This window comes from Crocodylus siamensis, chromosome 11 (assembly GCF_052110815.1).
Source record: "Crocodylus siamensis isolate JL-2025a chromosome 11, ASM5211081v1, whole genome shotgun sequence".
Classification (NCBI taxonomy): Eukaryota; Metazoa; Chordata; order Crocodylia; family Crocodylidae; genus Crocodylus; species Crocodylus siamensis.
Window position 1 is genome coordinate 16,132,352 of NC_143405.1, and position 18,563 is coordinate 16,150,914.

Here is an 18,563-nt window from a genome sequence, read left to right on the forward strand (position 1 = left end):
AGTCAATGTTCACCCAAGAAAAGAATCAGGCATGGCAAGTATTTCAAATAAAACTGCCTTCCCAGACTTCATAAGGTGTTGGTCATTTCCTTGCAACACATCAAGCATTACTCCATGCTCCAACCAGAGTGTAAACAGAACTTGCTTCCCAAAGACAGAAATAACACACTAACTTGAATATCCCCACTGGAACAGACTGAGGGGCAAACGGTCTGCCATACAGAAAACCTTTCTACCTCCACGTGAGAGTCAAAGCCTTAGCAATCACTGAGAAACCAGGTCTACTTCATGCCTACGCCACCTGTTTGCCTACAGTCCATGGTGCTCCAGCAACTTTTGAGGGGTTACAGAGAATTAATGGCTCATTTGGGATTTTTTAATTGCTTTTAAGAGAAAGCCTTATGCTTCAGGGCATAAATACGCCTACAAATGAAGAAGGTTAGGAAGAGGGTGCTTGCACCGACCCACAAAGCAACTGGTTTTGGCCACTATTTGGAGTGAGGACACCACAGTAGGACAAGGCTTCTAATTTCAAAATTCTTACTGCAAGCAAGCAGCAGCAGCAGGTGGCATCTAAAGTGATAAACCCAAGAAAGCTCATCCCCTCTTGAAAGCATTTTTATTCATCTCTATTTTCCCTGCCCTATTCCCATACATAAAAATCTTCCCTCTGGCTCTTTTATTGTCACTTGATGGCATGCAAATACCTTTCTGGAATTGTCGGCATCTGATGCACCCTCTTTAGAAATCCTGTTATCCTCTGTGGGAAATGCAGCTGGCTGTTCAACTCCATGTTCATCATCTTCTTCCAGTTCATCAGAGTCTTCCTCTTCAGAGTCTACCTCAATGCTCTCCCCATTCACATGAGGGCTGCCATCACTTAGGTCCTTTTCACTCTGAAACACACCCAGAAAAGTAAACCATAAAGGCAGCAGCAGCAGCTCATTTTACCAAACAAGTAAATCTAACCTCAAATGACCTTATCCCTCTTTGTAGCCGGACACCTTTTAAGTCTACTCCTGGAGACAGCTGAAGGTATTTCCCATCAGAGCCTATGATGCTGCAATGAACTTAGCCTGCAGGACTGCCACGTATGATCTAACCTGGCCAGCCTGAAGAATGAGGGGCCAGAATTACCCACGCTGGCTTCAACATGACAGTACAGAGCATTACTGACTGGGCTCCCAGTTAGCCCTGGTGCTTACCAGTAATAACCATGAGTGAAGAGTAACGAGTTCAATGAAAGCATCTACTTTTATACTCAATCAAAAAGCCAAATCCACTTTATAATACTGAGTTTGTTGGGAGGGTTTCTCCCAAAGGAACAAAACAAAAATCAGGATTTCCAAAGTGCTCATTGTTGAGCTAATGGCACCCAAAGGCAAAATTTCTACTTCCTGGGCTGCTGTGAATGCCACTCTTGGCTTTTAGAGATGTCTGCCATTTTGCTTTGTAGCCTCCTCAAATACTAACACTTGGGATGGCTCTCCTGAAGACTCTAAGGCAAAAAAAAGCATTTCCCCCTCAAGAATTCCCCAGATTCAGGCAAACCACTGACAAAGTGGAAGATGAAGCTTGGAAAGGGTTTATTAGTTCATCCCTCACCTTAGCACCTGCAGAGGAATGAGTTATGCTCTTAAACATCTCAATCACCGTTCTCTGTTTTAACACTTTGGTCTTTTTCTTGGGAACCAGGCTATAGGTTCCCATCCTTCGTTTCTTCTTCCGAGATACTGCAGCAGCTGTGTAAAGGAAAAAACCCCAAAAACAGATTCAGCATGAAAAGAAAAGGCAAGCAAACAAGTAAATCAAATGTCTGCCTATTAACGTCTTCAGCACCCAAGGTATGTACCGTATTTACCAAAATGTACAGACTCTAGAAGGCAGAGGTTACAGACAGGTTGCACTTAAAGAGTTTTCACTCACCTGCTCAGTGGGCACGTCTGCATGTGCATTAATGTGCCTTTGCCATGACACATTAAGTTTAGTACCTCTAATATGAGGTACTACATAAACACGCAGTAGCAAAGGCATATGTCTTTTTATGACCAATTCTGCTGTGCATTAGCACAGATTTTGCTATGACATGCTAATGCTCAGTAGAATTAGTCTACTGCACATGAAGCATCTCATGTAGATGTGCCTAGTATAAATTATCTTCCTCCATCTAAAAACTACTCTTGGCCACTGCTTCATTCAGCCCAAAACCAATGAAGCTGGACATCCTCCCAGGAAAGGCTCAGAAATCTTGTTCCTTATATAGACATAATACCAGTGTCTGTGGGAGTAGAGGAGCAACTTCAGTAAGGGCTTCAGAATCAAGTCATAAGTTGTCTATCCAAAATTCACACACTGGTGGCCAGTGGTACAGAACTGACCTCAGGATGCAAAACAGCCTCATCCTTGTAATATAAAGGCCCAGCCCTAAATGCCTTGCTCACTCCAAAGCTTCCCAAGGAGTCGATAAGAATTTGGGTTGTGAAGACAACAGGATCTAGCTCTCTTAGGTATTAAGGTTCTCACTTTAGGACTTGGAACTGAAACTTCATTCCAACCCTGTGCAATGAGACCCACTTATACTTACAGTAATGCCTACAAACCTGTAAATAACAAACTGGCAGCTGCTAAAATAATATTAGACTGAGATTTCCAAAAATACTCTAGTGATTCAAAAGAAAAAAGTTCCTACAAACAGTTAATGAGACATCTGCTCCTCTGAAAGTCCCAGCCCTACATGTAAATCGGTAAGCACATTGGGCCAGATTCCCACCTCTCAAATGCTGGTGTAAATACAGTAAAGCCACTAAAATACAGGGACTTTCTCTAGTATAGCACTAAACATGCAGAGAAATTCTAGCCCGAAGGAGGCCACCAAGAACTTTTTTCCAGTGATGGTTTAATGTACAATCTTTCTAGGCCCTAGTTACATCAGAAAACCAATTAACCATGGCTGAATCATGTTCCAACATACCTATGATGGCATTAGCATATATACTATAATTATGGCTCAGCCTAAGGTGAGAACCCAGAAGATACACTAAGGCAGTTCTAATCCCAGTCCTGGCCTGATGCAGGTACTAAGATCTCCAGTGTGACTCGCTCCATCAAGAGGGTTTGTCTACGTTTCAGAAGCCTTCTGAAGCTTCACACTATGAACAATGACACTGTCCAGAACTTCAACAGTGCAGGAGACCAAGTCCCCACTTCCACACACTCTTCCAACTGGGTCACCGGGGTCTCCAGCTCCTCAGAGGGCAGCTTTCTTGCCTGGATTTAGGAATTTTCCCCTGGCCAGGTACAGGGCCTTTTAGGGCCTCATTTATTCTCTTTCCTTCATGTTAAGGGGGCCAGTGGATCTCACTGTAGTTATCCAGCTAGGTTCTTTAACAGCAAATACATTTTTCTCCCTACAGAGCCCAGAGCAAATGAACAATATTCTAATATAGCCTGATCACAATCCTGATTACAAAATTAGCATCTGTAATGTAAATGAAGGCTCAGTTACAACACTGAAGATAAGATTGGCTCTCTCTCCCCTAAAAATTTCCCAACACTGCAACTCCACTTTCCCACCATTGCAACTCCACTCCACTACTACTAAAGGCAGGAGCAGTCATGTCAACAGGCTGCAGGTGTCTTAACAATTCAACTCAGAGAGAATCAAAGTAAAATTATTTAAATAACTGGCGTCCATGAGAGTCCGATTTTCATTACTATGGCTGCTGATGCTAGTTATAATAGCAAATATACAGAGAAAAAATAGATAGCAAGACTCAGCCCTCAGTTGTCTCTTCTCACATATAATAAAGGAGGTATCTTTTTAGCTCTCCTCATTTTACCCGTCTGTGATTTTGTGGTGGCCATATAGCTCTGGTTCTGAGGTAGCAACTGATGAAGGCCTGGGAGAGGGGGCAACGGCGCTGGCTTCCCAAACTCCAAGACACTTTTGTTGCCTTCTTCCTTTGATTCTTTTTGATCTCTGGCATCTCTCCCTTCTTTGGGGTCTCTATTTGCATGCTGGAAGGAGGAAAGAAGAGAAAAATTAAAACATTTAAAATGAGTCCTTGCATCCAGATTAAAGGTTGCTAGATATATCAAAAACAAACAGACAACCAATTTAATCCCCACCCTCCACACAAACACACTCCCACATCTGAAGATGGGAGTGTGTATCCAGAAGTAATATTTTAGATTTCCATCCTTAGCTGTCATATCCATGCAATATTGCTTTGTCTAATGCCTACAACATTCTCTCAAGCCACTTGTCCCTTGATGACGGCTTCCTTTTAAAGCATAGGACCGTACAGAAGAGAGACAGCTCATCCAAAGCAACTACGATTTAAAAAAATAGAGTAGATGCACAGGCATCTGATCACCTCTGGAAGAAACAAGCTAATGCAACACATCTGCCTGTTCCCTGAAATGGAGTCAGTGTAGCTGACTTACTACAGCAACAACTCTCAACGAGTGTGCCACAGCACCCATGTGTGCCTTGAGATCCTTTCAGCAGTGCTGCAGGGTACTATGCAACACAAGTAATATGTTAGGTGCGCAAACACGTTTCACAAGATAAACCCAGAGATTTCAAATGGGAATTCATAATGTTTACGTACATTTTGATTTCTTGTGATCTAAGTTCTCTGCAACAAAAGAATTGCCCTATTATTTTTCTGTAGTTAAAAAACGAGGGAGAGAGTTTCTGAGGGGTGCCTGACTTCTAATAAAGTTGAGCACCACTGCATTAGAAGGTGAATTTAGAAAGGCAACAGTCTCCCACAGAACTATTTTACTAGGGCTTTAAGGAAGATGCATAATATTGGGAGAGGCTTCTTCTGTGTTTGTACAATGCCTAACACAATGAGTAGGATTTTTAGGTGTTACCACAACATAAATAATAAAAATAGAAGAAAATAAGGCATCTTCATTGTATGCAACTCTTAAGCGCACATCTCAAGTGCTCCGTCTACTATGGCTGCACTGAAACATAGATATAGGAGGTATTTTGGATACCTGTGGCAATCTAGTTGTAGAAGGGTGGAGCTCAGGTTGGACTGTGAACACCATCCAAGAAGTATGTGCCCAGCTTCTTGGGCTGATTTTGCAACCTTAGCCAAGCCACATGCTGTTATGGCTAGATGGCTACTATTTCCTGAGCTACTTATTTTGCAGCTAACCCACGTACATCCGTGAGATGTGCGAGACTTTTCTAATGCTACAGAAGAGACTTAGAGCCAACATCCCTAATAGAGCCTAATTGTTGTCCTACAATCTATGCAGTTATTGACCTCAGGGCAGAAAGGATACAAATGCCATTCTGATTTGACAGAATTTTACACTAACCTTAGCCCATTCAAACCTTCTGTGTCTCTGTTTACCCAGCTGTCAAGTGAGCTTGATATCAAATGGCCTTATGGAGAGGCCTTATGGTAGATGAAGGGTGCTACAGAAATCCTACAACCCTGTTATTGGATTGTTACAATGTTTTGAGGCTGTTTTATATGGGAAACAAAAAATTACGAACAAAAGCTGAAAGCAGCTACACAGAAAGAGAGAGAGAGAGAGAGAGAGAGAGAGAGAGAGGGGGGCTGTAAGCCCCCTTATCTCCTTGCTACCCCCATCAGACTTGGATCAGGGATCCATTTTCAGATACTGCTTTCAAGTAATGTGAACAGATGAAAAAACTGGAAAAGAAACTGGTTATTCTAATCACGGCCAGCCAGAGGAGTATTACATGTAGACAGTCAGGCACTGGCCATAACCTATTAGGCCAGAAGCAGGTGTTATAATGCTCAAAACCATCCTGAAAAAACAAAAAAAATAAAACAGGCCACAGAACTTCATCCAGCCATTCCCCTTCATCAAACCCATTACTTCAGACTGAGCTAAAGGGTCTACTTTAGAGGGCTATCTGTCTTGATTTAAAGCTAAAGTAATGTCATATACTATTTCTCTTAGTTAGCTGCTCCAAGGATTAATTATTCTGTTAAAACATTAGATGTTTTAGATGCCTTTCCCTGCTAAAGTAAATATCCCATTATCATCAAAAATACTCTCCAGACATAGGTGCTTACAGACAAGTCATGTCACCTCTTATTTTTTTATTTGATAAATTCAACAGATTGAACTGCTCTAGTTTCTAAAGGCAGGTTTTCTAGGCCTCAAATAAATCCCGTGATCCTTCCCAACCACCTTTTATCATCCAAAATATGGACACCAGCACTTCCATCTGTGTTCCAATAATAGTCTCGGCAATGTGATATATGCCCACTTGATATTCCCAAGGATCTCACTAGTCCTTAGACCCAGGATCACAATGAAAATTCCTATAAGAACTCCTAAATCATTGAAAAAAAATCACTGCTTCCCACACCAGAGTCCCCCACCACACAGAAAGACTGCATGTACAGCTCATATTCTTTGCCCTTAACCCTTGAGAACTGGTGACCAGATCTTTGAGGGAGTGAGGCAAGGCATTGTCAGGCTCAATAAAGACAGAAAAATACTATTAGCTACATATTTTTGTAATCGGATCCTTCCTGATGCATGGAAGCTGTTGGCAAACAGTGACTTTCAGTAGCAACTGCTGCAGAACAATTTGGAGATTTAATTAGGTCTGAAGTCATGTCATTCCAGAGCCTATGGAAGTCCCTGAATCTGATACATGGAGGCTTGTTCAGCGATGCTGAACACATAAAAAGGATTCATATGTTCAGGTGCTACTGGTTCCCTCGAAGAAGCCTGAGGGAGTAAGAAAGAGCTCAGCAGCCGTTCAGTGAGGACCATCATACACAGAAAAGGTCTGTGTTAAAAGGTTAAAACCAGGCTTGAAAACAAGGACGCTTTCCTTTTGCTCTTTCCAGCCTCAGCCAGATGACTAGGAGGACAAGTGCAACTGAAACAGTGCCAGCCTCTGCTCTCCTTATAAAACTAATGAGCAAACTCGTTACATAGATGTCATGAAATCCACATCTAGTCCATCTACCACAGACCAGTAACATGTGCGTGTACCCTAGAGCAGTTTCTTCTTCTCTATCCAGTCCAGGTTTCTAGAAAAAAGGCTTTCGCCTCTTTCCTGCCAAGATTGTCTGAGCCTGTTGCGTCTCATTTTTAGGGAGTTTCCTTGAATAGTAAGCCTAAAATATCTTTAACCTCATCTGGTTATTCCAGGATATACTCAAACAATCCTACCCTGCAAACTTATTCCAGTGCATCCTTCACTGCCTCAGCCACAACAGGGCATGCGTGGGTGCTGCACATGATAACCCGCTCTTGCTTAATAGAGGAGTGTGGCAGGGGGAGGGAAGCAATAAACTTGAGCCCAGAATGGGGTCAATGTGGGTCTGGATTATGTTGGAAAACAATGGACAACATTGTTTGGGGGGGGGGAGGAGAAATTGCAACATGACCCTACCAGAGAAGATCACCCTTCCTAACTCAACACAGCTTATCAGCAGAGAACAGAAGTAGCAGTATGGATCCCACTGGAGTATCAACCGATCCTTGGTGGGGTGGGGGCAGATCTCTATGACTGGGAAGCCCTGTGGATGAAGCTCTATGTCCTGAGCAATGAGTAGCACCAGACCTACTAATTTCTTACCCTTTCCTTCCTCTGCCCTGCTCAGACTATCTTCTCTGGTGTCAGCACAGATCAGGCCATGTGCATCTCTACACTGGGAACCCCTTTGCAAAGGGTTTTCCTGTCCGCTTCTGCACAAGTTCCTTCTTCCTTGGAGGCTCTCTATTGCTACAACAGAGCTGGGTCTCACACACTGTGGCACTCCTGAGTATAACTGCGAAAGTCATTATTCAAGGCTTTGTACCAGGTAAGTATATCTCTCTCTTCCTTTCTGATCAAAAAGAAGTGACACTATGGCTCTCAGTTCTGGCTAGAAGCAGAGACCATTCCAGGACATTTCAGAGGGAAAAGCTGATTTTAAACTCCACACGTTCAACTACAGTTACTACTGGGGAAAAACAAGCTCAGACAATCAAGGCTTCTACTGCAGAACAGGCAGGACAGGTACATGGGGACTAGCTACTAACCAAACCTGTTGCAACTTGCCTTCCCCGTGTTCTGGAAGAACTCTTTTTTAAGCCAACTTGGACTCCAGGGACCACTTACTAATTGGTTTTTCTGAGGACAAAAGTACCCTGACATCCTTCTAAGCTCTTTTCATAGAGGCTGCCAAACTTGACTTTCTGTAGCTGGTAATGATTTTCTGCCTGCTACTGACCTGGAGCAGGATCTGAACTGGAGACCTAAAGATGAAAAACTTTGCAACTCATGAGCAGAGTAAAAAAAAAGTATCAGTAGAAATCCCTGAAGATTGGCTATCTTTACCCCCATGCGGAAGAGTTCAAAGGTTAATTCCAATTTCATACCCCATGAAGATGGAGAAATGAAAGGGGAGAGACTCTCAAATATTAGCCACGTGGTGGTTAGCCTTTTACTAGCAAAATATCCACCCGGCCAATTTGTTACTGGCAAATCCAAGCATGTTTCTGCCTCATCTCTTCAAAGTCCAGATTCTTCTTCAGGCAGCTGGAGAGACTTCAGCTGTGGTGAAATGTTTTGCACTAATAAATCTGGAGCCTCCAGTTTACACCTGCCTGGACTAGGCTGGCTGGTACCAGCAATCTGGAAGTCAGAATCTCTATACAGGTTTCCCTTGCCAACCGCGGGGATTAGGTTTCAGAAAGTACCCATGGTTGACAAAACTGTGGTTGGTAAAACTAAAGGCTTATGGGGAGAATGGGGCTAGGGACTCCAATACAGTACAGTTTAGCATATAAAAATAATTTTTACTTGCCTTTAATACACAGGGTGGTCAACCGGGCATAGGCATACCCCTAGGGGTACTTAGGTTATAGGGGGTATGCGCCAGCAGGCAGGGACAGAGTGTGCCCAGGGTACAGCAGCAGTGTCTCCCCTGGTGCATTTGGCTCTTAAATAGGGTGGCCATCATAGAGGACAGTCTGGTTGTCCTCTGTCCTCTATCGATATAAAACCAGACTCTATTTTCTTAAAGAGAAAAATAGAGGACATAAAGGCATCCAGTTTTATATCAATAGAGGACAGAGTAGCAGAAAACCTGAATGTCCTCTCTGATGGCCACCCGACTCTTACCCGGGGGAGGGAGAAGTTAAGGAGAGGGGAGGGATGCACCAGCTGGCCCCACGCAGCACACTGCAGTGCTTTCCCACCCCCACCCATCTGAATGGCCGGGTGGGAGCGGTGCACGATTGGCTGGTAAATAGCCCACAGATGGGTCCCTGGCTGGGCCAGGCCATGGTACAATCCGAGCCTGGTGACAGCGGGAGCCACCCGCCTGCACCCCTGGACGAGCCGCCAAGCTTGGATTGTCCCGCGACCTGGCCTGGCTGGGGCTGCTGCCTTGCACGTGGGACTAAACTGGGGGCAGTGGCATAGGGCTGCACCCCACAAGCCAACGGCAGGCACAGGACGCACATCACTGGGGCAGTGGCAGGCGAGGAGATCCCCGCACGGCTTCTCTCCTCCCTGCCCTGCAGAGCTCTGCTCCCTGCCGTCGCAAGGGAGGGAAGCAGGGTGGCAGGGAACAGCAGCAAGTGGGCCTGCTGTTCCCTGCCACCGCAGGTAGGGCAGCTCCCTGCCCCACTGAGCACCTTCAGCTGGGCGGGGACCACCTCTGGCTGGAGGAGCAGGGGCTGTGGGGGGGAAAAGGAGAGGCATGAGCAGAGCCAGGGAGTTGGTGGGCTGATGCGCAGCCATGGAAAACCGTGGGTACTCAAAACTGTATACTGTGGTAGCCAAAATGGTATACAGCATATTAACAGCGGATACTCAAAACTGTGTTTGGCAAAACTGTGGTTGGCAAGGGAAACCTGTACCTCATTTGCAGGGCACCTACCATCAAGTGGCCCACTTCACTTTAAGTTTTGCACACTGTAACCTAATCCTGTGTAGGCAGGAGATTAGTACAGAATAGGACTGAAATAGGCCAGCAGAGCTGAACTGTACTGAATCCACTGCATTTTCATTATTCTTCTGCAACAGGCTTTATCTTAAAGGTGAGTTACAAACATGCAGATAACTCTGACTCTGTCCTCATGTACAGCTCACAGTTCAAGATCAATGGTCAGGTTGCTCTCATAACACACTAATTCTGGGCTGGATATTTAGCTTGTTGGGGCAGATCTAAACATCAGGTCTTCTCCAACACCACAAAAGGATTACAGTTTCTAAAACAGCCCCAGGATCCATTAAAGTCCACGGCATTATATCAGGGACAGGACTAAAAGGACAGGGAAGGAAAATGGTTTCTAACTTCTGTAAGAAAAAGTTACTCATGAGTAATCAGTTACTTTGTAAGAGGAGCTACAAATTTACTCTTTCATGGAAAGCACTGTGGAAGATAGCCAGGAAGTCAAAGCAATACACTGAAAGTCGCACATGGACTTCAAGATACCCACTGTCTAGTCACAGAGGATGCAGGACTACAAAGATCTTTAATGTACGCATCAGGAGACCAGCTGAGGAAACTACTTAAGTTGGAACAGAAACACACTTTTAAGGGATTCGCAGTTAAAGATCCATTACATGGCTGAATGGAAATGCTGTCCGTAGTTTAATGGATCGACTGTGCATTTATTATGAGCATGTAGGTCCCTTAGAATAGTAGAGGAAGTTATTAAAGATGGCAAAAGATGGAATACTCTGCATATTTCCAGAGGCAAAAGCCTGGCTAATTAAGCTCTGTGTCAGTGTGGCAGACCGCACATAGCCCTCTGCCAATAACACAGCAATTAAGAGGCCCTTCATTACCAACCATGTTAGCAGCAATGAAAGAACACTACACCAAAAATACATCCTTCTGTTAGTGAAAACATACTGGCAAGCCTCCTGTAGCACACATCACTTAATAACAGAGGAGCTTTAGAGCACTCATCAGCACGACCCCATCATTCATCCCCGACATCCAGTATGGCTTTCTACAGCTTACGAGTATGAGCTCTCTTCTACACTGTGCTGCACATCCCATTTATTAATAAAGTAAGATATTCTAGGGAATTTCACTCAATTCCGTGTTCCTGGCCTTGAGAACACGGATTAGCCAAAGACTCACCCGAATAGCCAAATGGGGGAAGTCCAGAGACCACACTCAATACTGAGCACATCTTCTTTCATTTCCCAGATACTGTGACATGGAAGAACAGGGAGATTCCTACCTAATCATTCACAAGAAGCAGCCCCCAACTTGATCAGCCTCTGAGAAACGACTTTGCCATGAGTTATGTGAAATATTGATTCATCATAAGCATTTAACTGCATCAAAAAATTTCCTTCTCTAAAGTAGGAAGGCTATTAGAACTACACACTTAAGTTGGGATTGGCACAGAAATACCATTATATTTACAGAAATTCAAACATGATGGGGAGGGTTTTGACATGAGTACAAATATAAACTTGGTAATTGTATAGACAAGAACATTACAACACAAACCAAGTTCTGATCTCTGGCCATACCAGACAAACCACAGCACTGACACACTTGGACTTGATCTATACACAGAGGTGCAATTATATATGCATTTTGGTAGAGTCGTACAGACCTGTATGTGGACACACATCTGTATAAACTTGATTTACACTGGTTTAGTCTCTCTCACAAGCCAAACCAACACAAGACATTTTTAAACCAGCAAAAGAGTGACCATGCAAAAAGCTGCATGGGTTTAAGCTTAAATAAGTTCACCATCTGACTTGGGCTCTTTCAACACTGCACTCAGAGGGGTGATTGCAGTACATAAGACTGAGAGGGAATTTAACAGCAGCTTTCAACTACCTGAAGAGTGGTTTCAAAGAGGATGGAGCTGAACTGTTCTCAGTAGTGGCAGATGACAGAACAAGGAGCAATGGTCTCAAGTTGCAGCAAGGGAAGTTTAAGTTAAACATTAGGAAAAACTCTCTCACTAAGAGGGTAGTAAAACACTGGAAGGGGTTACCCAGAGAGGTGGTGGATACTGCTTGAGGGGTTTTAAGACTCGACTAGACAAAGCCTTGGCTGGGATGGTCTAGTTGGGGATGGTCCTGCTTTGTGCAGTGGGTTGGACTAAATGACCTCCTGAGGTCCCTTCCAACCCTCATTTTCTATAATTCTATATACATGCCTGTTGGGGTCCCTGGATATAAATTCTGATGTGTAACCAGCACTGAAGCCTCTGTAACCACATCTTTGCTGCTAAAGTTACCCATACTAGATCAAAGCTAAGCTGCGTATGGCTGTCTGTACTGCAATCACACCTCTGAATGAACTAAAGGCATTAGCAACGGCTGCAAAGTGAAGACGGAGGAAGCTACCTGCACATTAGCCACTTCCACATGGGGTGTTGTAGCTGATCCACTGTAAATTCACAAACTGGCTTAGAACAAAGTAACTGCTCCAACGAGCCCAACACTACAGTGAGCTAAGAGCACTTGGCAACTGAATGGAAGCATTCACACAGAGGTATCTTATGCCTTAACCTATGTGCATTGGCTTCACCTAATTTACTGATTCGCTTTGACTTCCCCAAAATGTCCCTATGTAGACAGTCTTAAAGTCAAGCTGGTGCAACTTCTGTACTTAGGAAAGGGCCTCGTAGGATTTAAAATCAGGCATCACCTTTTCCTCCCTGTCTGTTCTCTCTACAATAGGATGGGGATGGGAATGGGGATGATGTCTGCATGGTAGAAGGGTTGTTACATGCACTTCACTTTCCTTCAGAAGCGAACACTCCTTCTGCTCTCATAGAGCGTTTCACCTGCAAGACAGATAACCTCCTTAATCGAAATGTCCTGTACTCTCTCAGCTCCATCCCCAGCAAAATCAGAGCGTATAAGAGGGCTGGAAAATCCAAGAGTCTAACTAGCCACTTGCCTGTAATTCTCTACTCTCTGAGCATGTGCGTTGAACAGCACAGCATGGAACAGGTTCAGCAAACAGCAGCAGTAAAACTTGGTAACAATGCAACAAGCACCACTCTGCAGGAACAAGAGCACCTTTTGTCTGGGAACCTTCAGTGACCTATACCATCATCCCAGCTTTAAAGAAGAAACTATGGGACAAAAAAGGAAAAAGTGACCTGCCCAAGATCACTCAGTAAGCCAGTTTCAAGAACAGAACTTGTTTCTCCTTACTTAGCATCCTGGATCTGACCACCATACTGCATCCTGTGCTTCAGGACATAAAGTATGAGAAGGGTTTGTTATCAAGGCTTTTTGCCTCTCTTAGAGATGTCAGCCTGAGATTAAGCCCCCTGGAGTTTTGAAATTTTCATCCATGGAGCTCTTCCCCAAAAAGCCTATGAGCAACAGAAGCATTTTCAGAGCCTAAACATGCAACAAACCTTCCTTTTTTGCTGATTTCCTTCTTTCCTTGGGCATTCATGCAATTTGACAAGGTTGTAAGTGGACTGAACATTAAAGAAAAGAGCAACAGTGCTTCCCACCTGGAGAAAAACATGAACGGACAATACTGACTCTGTGTTGTTACCTTGCCTAATCAAAGTGGATGCAAAACCTCAACAAAGGCCACTATTTCAATACAATCTCAAACCAGGGCTCTAATGATAAAATCTTCAGCTGTTTCTGGAATAGGTTCCCAGGCAGAGAAACACTCAATCTAATTGCACTTGTGAGAAAAAACTATCCCCACCCTCTCCTGGGCCTCTCAAAGACCAACCAATTTATACGGTTATCTCCAAAGGGTAAACACTTATTTCCTGGGATATTTCATCTGCTACCCATCTGCTTTACTTTAATCAAGTGGAAAAGGCAGGTGTGAATGTGGAGTCTGATGCTTTAAAAGATGCTGACATACCGTGGGGAGGGGGTCATGAAGTAGCTTGAGAGGAATAACTGAGAAACTGAAAAAACATGAACTACTTGTGTTTTATGCTATCCTAAAGAGAATTACATGAAGGCAAAAGCTGGTGGGGGAAGAAGGGGAAGATAAGTAATTATTATGAAAGTTAAACAGAGCAGTTATTTCACTGTCTATAGAAACAAAATCAACATTTGAAAATCCAGGATTCAGACTCCAATACAGTAGCTTAAACATCATGCTTATCTTGGCAGAACTGTGTATTTTACTTCTCTCCCCACTGAAACCAAAAGGAGAAATGGACACTGGATTGTCAGGGATACAATTACAGAAAATGTGGTACACACGACTGCTTGCTTATTTTGGGGGCGGAAAAACAAGTGTGCATGTAAATGTCCAAAACAGCCACATGCACAAGCAAATATCTTTTGTGCATGTAAATATGCCATGCCATTCCTGGCAGAAGTTGCAGGCCATTTTCTAAAACAGACTCTCAACCCTACCGGGTCAGATACAGTAGGTTATTTTAATTCAGAGTAAAATGAGAAAGAAAAAAAAAATAAAGTGGGCAAGAAATGTGAGGCCCTGTCTCCTCACCTAGTACTAGTCTTTTAAAAGGAAAACTGATTCCATGTTCCTCTGTCCCAGGGGAACATCTCCCTGTGAGGGTTCACAAGGGTCTGCATTGGTTCCCTACCTTAATCCAAGTGTATAAGGGGCCACACTGGCAGACTGCAGAGCACTTCTGACTGCAATTCTTTGCTTGGAAAACATAGAGCTTGATGCTGCACTTTCATCACACCTGCATGCACAGCATCTGGCTTCCCTAGTCAAAAGCCCAAAAGGGAACAGGGGTGAGAGCAAGCGAACTAAAGTGCAATCAGGGGAAGGCAGAGGGGAAGCTAGTGGTTTGAAGGAATGATCTTGAAGGTATGGCAGGGGTGGTTTCTGCCCTTCTGCTGACACTAAGCACCCAAGAGGTTCATAATTTTGAAATGCTCTTTAGACTCCCACCTGCTTCCGGAAGCACAGGTGGTGCTGGCAACCAAGAGCACCTTCTGCCATCTGTGTTTGGCAAACTGCCTGGGACCTGTTTTTCTGATCCTTACCTCACCACAGTGATCCATATCTTTGCAACCTCTGAAAAAAAGATTACTGTTGTGTTGCAGTGATAGGACTGATGCCTGAGGATCACTTAGCATTTTTCTGTCTGTAGACTTTTGGTACCCAATGAGAAAATACTTCACCAACGTTTCAACAGCTGTCTTTTCTTTCCAACTTCTTCTGGCTGGGCTTAAAGATGCTGAACTTAGCTTTTAAACTCCTCTACTTGGGTACCGGCAACGAATCTGTCCTTCCCCCTATAATCAGCTATGAGAATGAAGATTATTTGGGGCCCCAGCTAACTGTCCCTAGATTTACAGCACTGAGGGGCTGGGGGCCAGTCATCTGCAGTGCCAGTCCCTCTAATCTGGTAGCCACTCATCTACTTGGTCCAACAGAGCCAGAGCTTACCAACATTTATGGCATAAAACAAAGCCCATTTCTACTCTTGGGGGTTTGCACAAAGGAGGAAGGAGCAAGACTGATGGGAAGGGAATGTTCCACTTAACCCCAATTCCATTTTTCATCTGGAAGAAGGAAGACCTGTATCCTTTACTAAGTGACAGACATGCACGCACTCCAAAGGGCACCTTCTATGATTAAGACCATTATATTAACATAAGTGAGAAACATGGAGAATACCAGCCTGGTTAAGACAGCTGAAGGCAACAGTGATGCACAGCAATAAGTCCTAAGATGGGAACTTCTTGCTATGTAAAGATTCCTATCAGGCTTGGAATCTCACTAGTCATACATGATTTATCTTTGGGTTGAACTTGCAAGGATGAGACATGTTTCAGAAACAGCCCTTTGGATTTCAGTGATGGGCTTACGGTACAAAACAGACAACAAAAAAAGGCAATTAAATCTCCCTCATGGATCTGCTGGCAGAGGTAACTGATTAATGATGCATTTGAAAACACAAGGGGCAGCCCCATATCATGGGACATTTTAACACCTCTGCCTCTTGGGAGGAGGAAGAAACTCTGGTCAGTAGGCTACCTCCAAATGACACTTGTACATACATATTGAGGCTATACCCTGCCACCCGCTAGAAGTTGAATACATAGAAAACCCAGTGCAATTGCAGTACAACTGACTGCAGTACATATACTTTACCAGGCTAGGGGTGGGTTTAGGCATGGTCTTCCGTGCTCTGTGGACCTTGATTTCCGCATTAGCAGGGGTGGCTTTCTTAGCATCCACATCCTTACTTCCCTCCCCGAGCTTGGCTGGCATTGTGGCTTGCATCTGAGAAAAGGTGCCCGCAGTTCTCCCTTTGCTTGCCCCTCCCGGGAGGGTTTTCGCAGCATGGCCCGTGAGAGAAGCAAAGGTGCTGGTAGTCCTTAGTGGCTGCTCCTGTGCCATCTGCTTAGTTAAAATATATCCATTACTCCCAGTTACAGAAGTCTGTGTGAAGTCATTAGGTTTCATGTGGTTTTGTTTCCCAGTCTCACCGTCTCTCTCAGAAATGCCATTCTCTGCTATCCTATTTAACTTAGTACTGGAGTCCTGCTGGCTCACTTTTGTATTGTCCTGAGTGTTTTTAGCTGGATTTGGGTGGCTACCAGCTTCGCTGCGCTCACAGGAGCCATTCGTTTCACCATCTACTGCCATTTTTGGTTCCCCTACTTGCTTTTCTGTGGCACTTTCATCTGCAGCCATGGCATTAAACCCTGGAGAAAGAGGGAGAGAGAATTATCACACACACATTACTGAGACTTAAAAAGGAAGGCATGCCTAACTACAAGGCTAGGCATATCAGAACAAATCCCTCCTCCACCAAATAATAATAATAATAATAATAATAATAATAGCAGCAGCACTGCTTGCCACTTATCCAATTGGTCACTACTTTAACTACTTGGTTATTGGGGGCTGATCACCAGCTGGTATAAACTGGTATAGCTACACTGGAATCAGTAGAATCATGATGATTTGAATCAGCCTCAGATCTGGTCCTTTTCTTCTAACTAGATTGTCAAGGTGAAAATTGTCTTTACAGTTTTACCCAGAACTACATTTATGGGGCCATCCATCAATACCTTGCATACCAAACAATGTTATCCAATCCTGCATTCCCATCTCAGGCAAAGATTTCTCTACAAAGGCCACTTTCCCAATACAAAAGCTTTGCTGGGGTAGTTGTACTGACAAACCTTCCTAGAATAGATGTAATAGGGCAAAAGAGCATCTTTCTCTGGCACCACTTCACTTGTTCAGTTAAGTGAAATAAGCAATACTTACAAATACATTATTTTGCCAATACAACTACATATATGCTAGAACTTTTGTTTTGGTACCTTTTATGCCCGAGCAAAAATTTATCAACCTAGCCAACACTGCTCTACTGCAAAACTTTAGGATAAAACCTAGACAGGGACAGTTTGTCTTGCCTATGTAACAAAGGGTTAAGAACCATCGTGTCATAGAAGAGATCACTTTTGAGTAAGGATGAGGTTAAATCACTTTAAGCACCTTCCAGGCTAGCAACACTTATCCCATTCAAATTACAGTGAGATTCAATGCAAAAAGACTGAACTATAAATTCATTTACAGACAAAACAGGAAGGGATGTGTTAACATAAGAAGTTCTTCCCTTGTCTGACATCTCTCCCAACTATACAGCTGGACCAATAAAAAAGTTTTCAGCCCCAGGCAGAAAGGATCTAAACATGAACTTGACAGAAAAGTTTCTACCAAGCAAAACCAGCATCTCTCCAGACAACCAGAACTGATAACAATTCACTGGCAAATTCTCTTGAATGATTAAATCAAACTGTAGTTAGGGCTTCCTCATATTGTTTTCCTTCCAGAGGCCAGGCAGGAACAGAAGTATAGACAAAAATAACCAGCTTAACCTTTGCTTGCTTAGGCTGTCAGACCAGGTGGGTCTAATTTAGAGCTTGATTCAAAGTCAAAGTCAAATATCTATGAATTGAACCTGGAATTTTCTGAAGGGCTCATAGCCCGGGGGAGGGGCTGGAATGTCAACACAGCTCAGCACACTGAGTATCGGGCTGCTCTGAATCCTTTTAAAACCATTCAACCCCTGCTTTAGGCTATGGACACTTGAACATAAAGACAAAGCTGGAAGCATAAATGTGGAACAACTTGCAATGTATCAACTGTGCCCGACCAAGCAGGCTGTGCATTTGATAGAGTGAGACAATAGCCCAATTTGTCCAGGGATAAATTTGCAACTGTTGGCACAGGATGGCATCTCAAGGGCTGTGTCATATGTTCACAGGTTTAAAAAATAAAAAATAAAAAAAATCATAATAGATAACTGAACCCGATGCAGCAGATTAACCTGCTCATATGTCCTTGGCCAAGAAAAACCATGCCCGCTCTTCTGCTTGGAGCAGAATTGGTATGGATATAAAGCACAGGGGTAGGAACAGGATTTTGGGACCCCCATAAAGGATTCTCATTCTTCCTTTTGATTCTAAAGCTCTGCTCTGCATTCAGCTCAACTTTGCCTCGAACAGGTGTAACCCAGAGATTCACGCCAATATTTGATAGTTGAACTCTCCTCCCCCAAAGAAGATCCACCTTAGTACTTGTACTGTTCTCTGAACTTCCACTGTTTAGTACTCAGCTACGATTTAAAGA

The 18,563-nt window shown here is 43.7% G+C and overlaps 1 protein-coding gene across 8 annotated transcripts in view; it reads right to left on the bottom strand.

The window, feature by feature from the left end:
* Window positions 1–18,563, bottom strand: part of EHMT1 (euchromatic histone lysine methyltransferase 1) — a 153,668-nt gene that overhangs the window by 52,752 nt on the left and 82,353 nt on the right. For all 8 annotated transcript variants that reach the window (XM_090021133.1, XM_090021138.1, XM_090021136.1 and 5 more), the window contains 4 exons: window positions 16,068–16,624; window positions 3,840–4,017; window positions 1,606–1,742; window positions 708–896 (listed from right to left, as the gene is read on the bottom strand). In XM_090021133.1, the coding sequence (XP_089877259.1) occupies window positions 708–896; window positions 1,606–1,742; window positions 3,840–4,017; window positions 16,068–16,624 (1,061 nt within the window). The remainder of the gene's footprint in view (window positions 1–707; window positions 897–1,605; window positions 1,743–3,839; window positions 4,018–16,067; window positions 16,625–18,563) is intronic.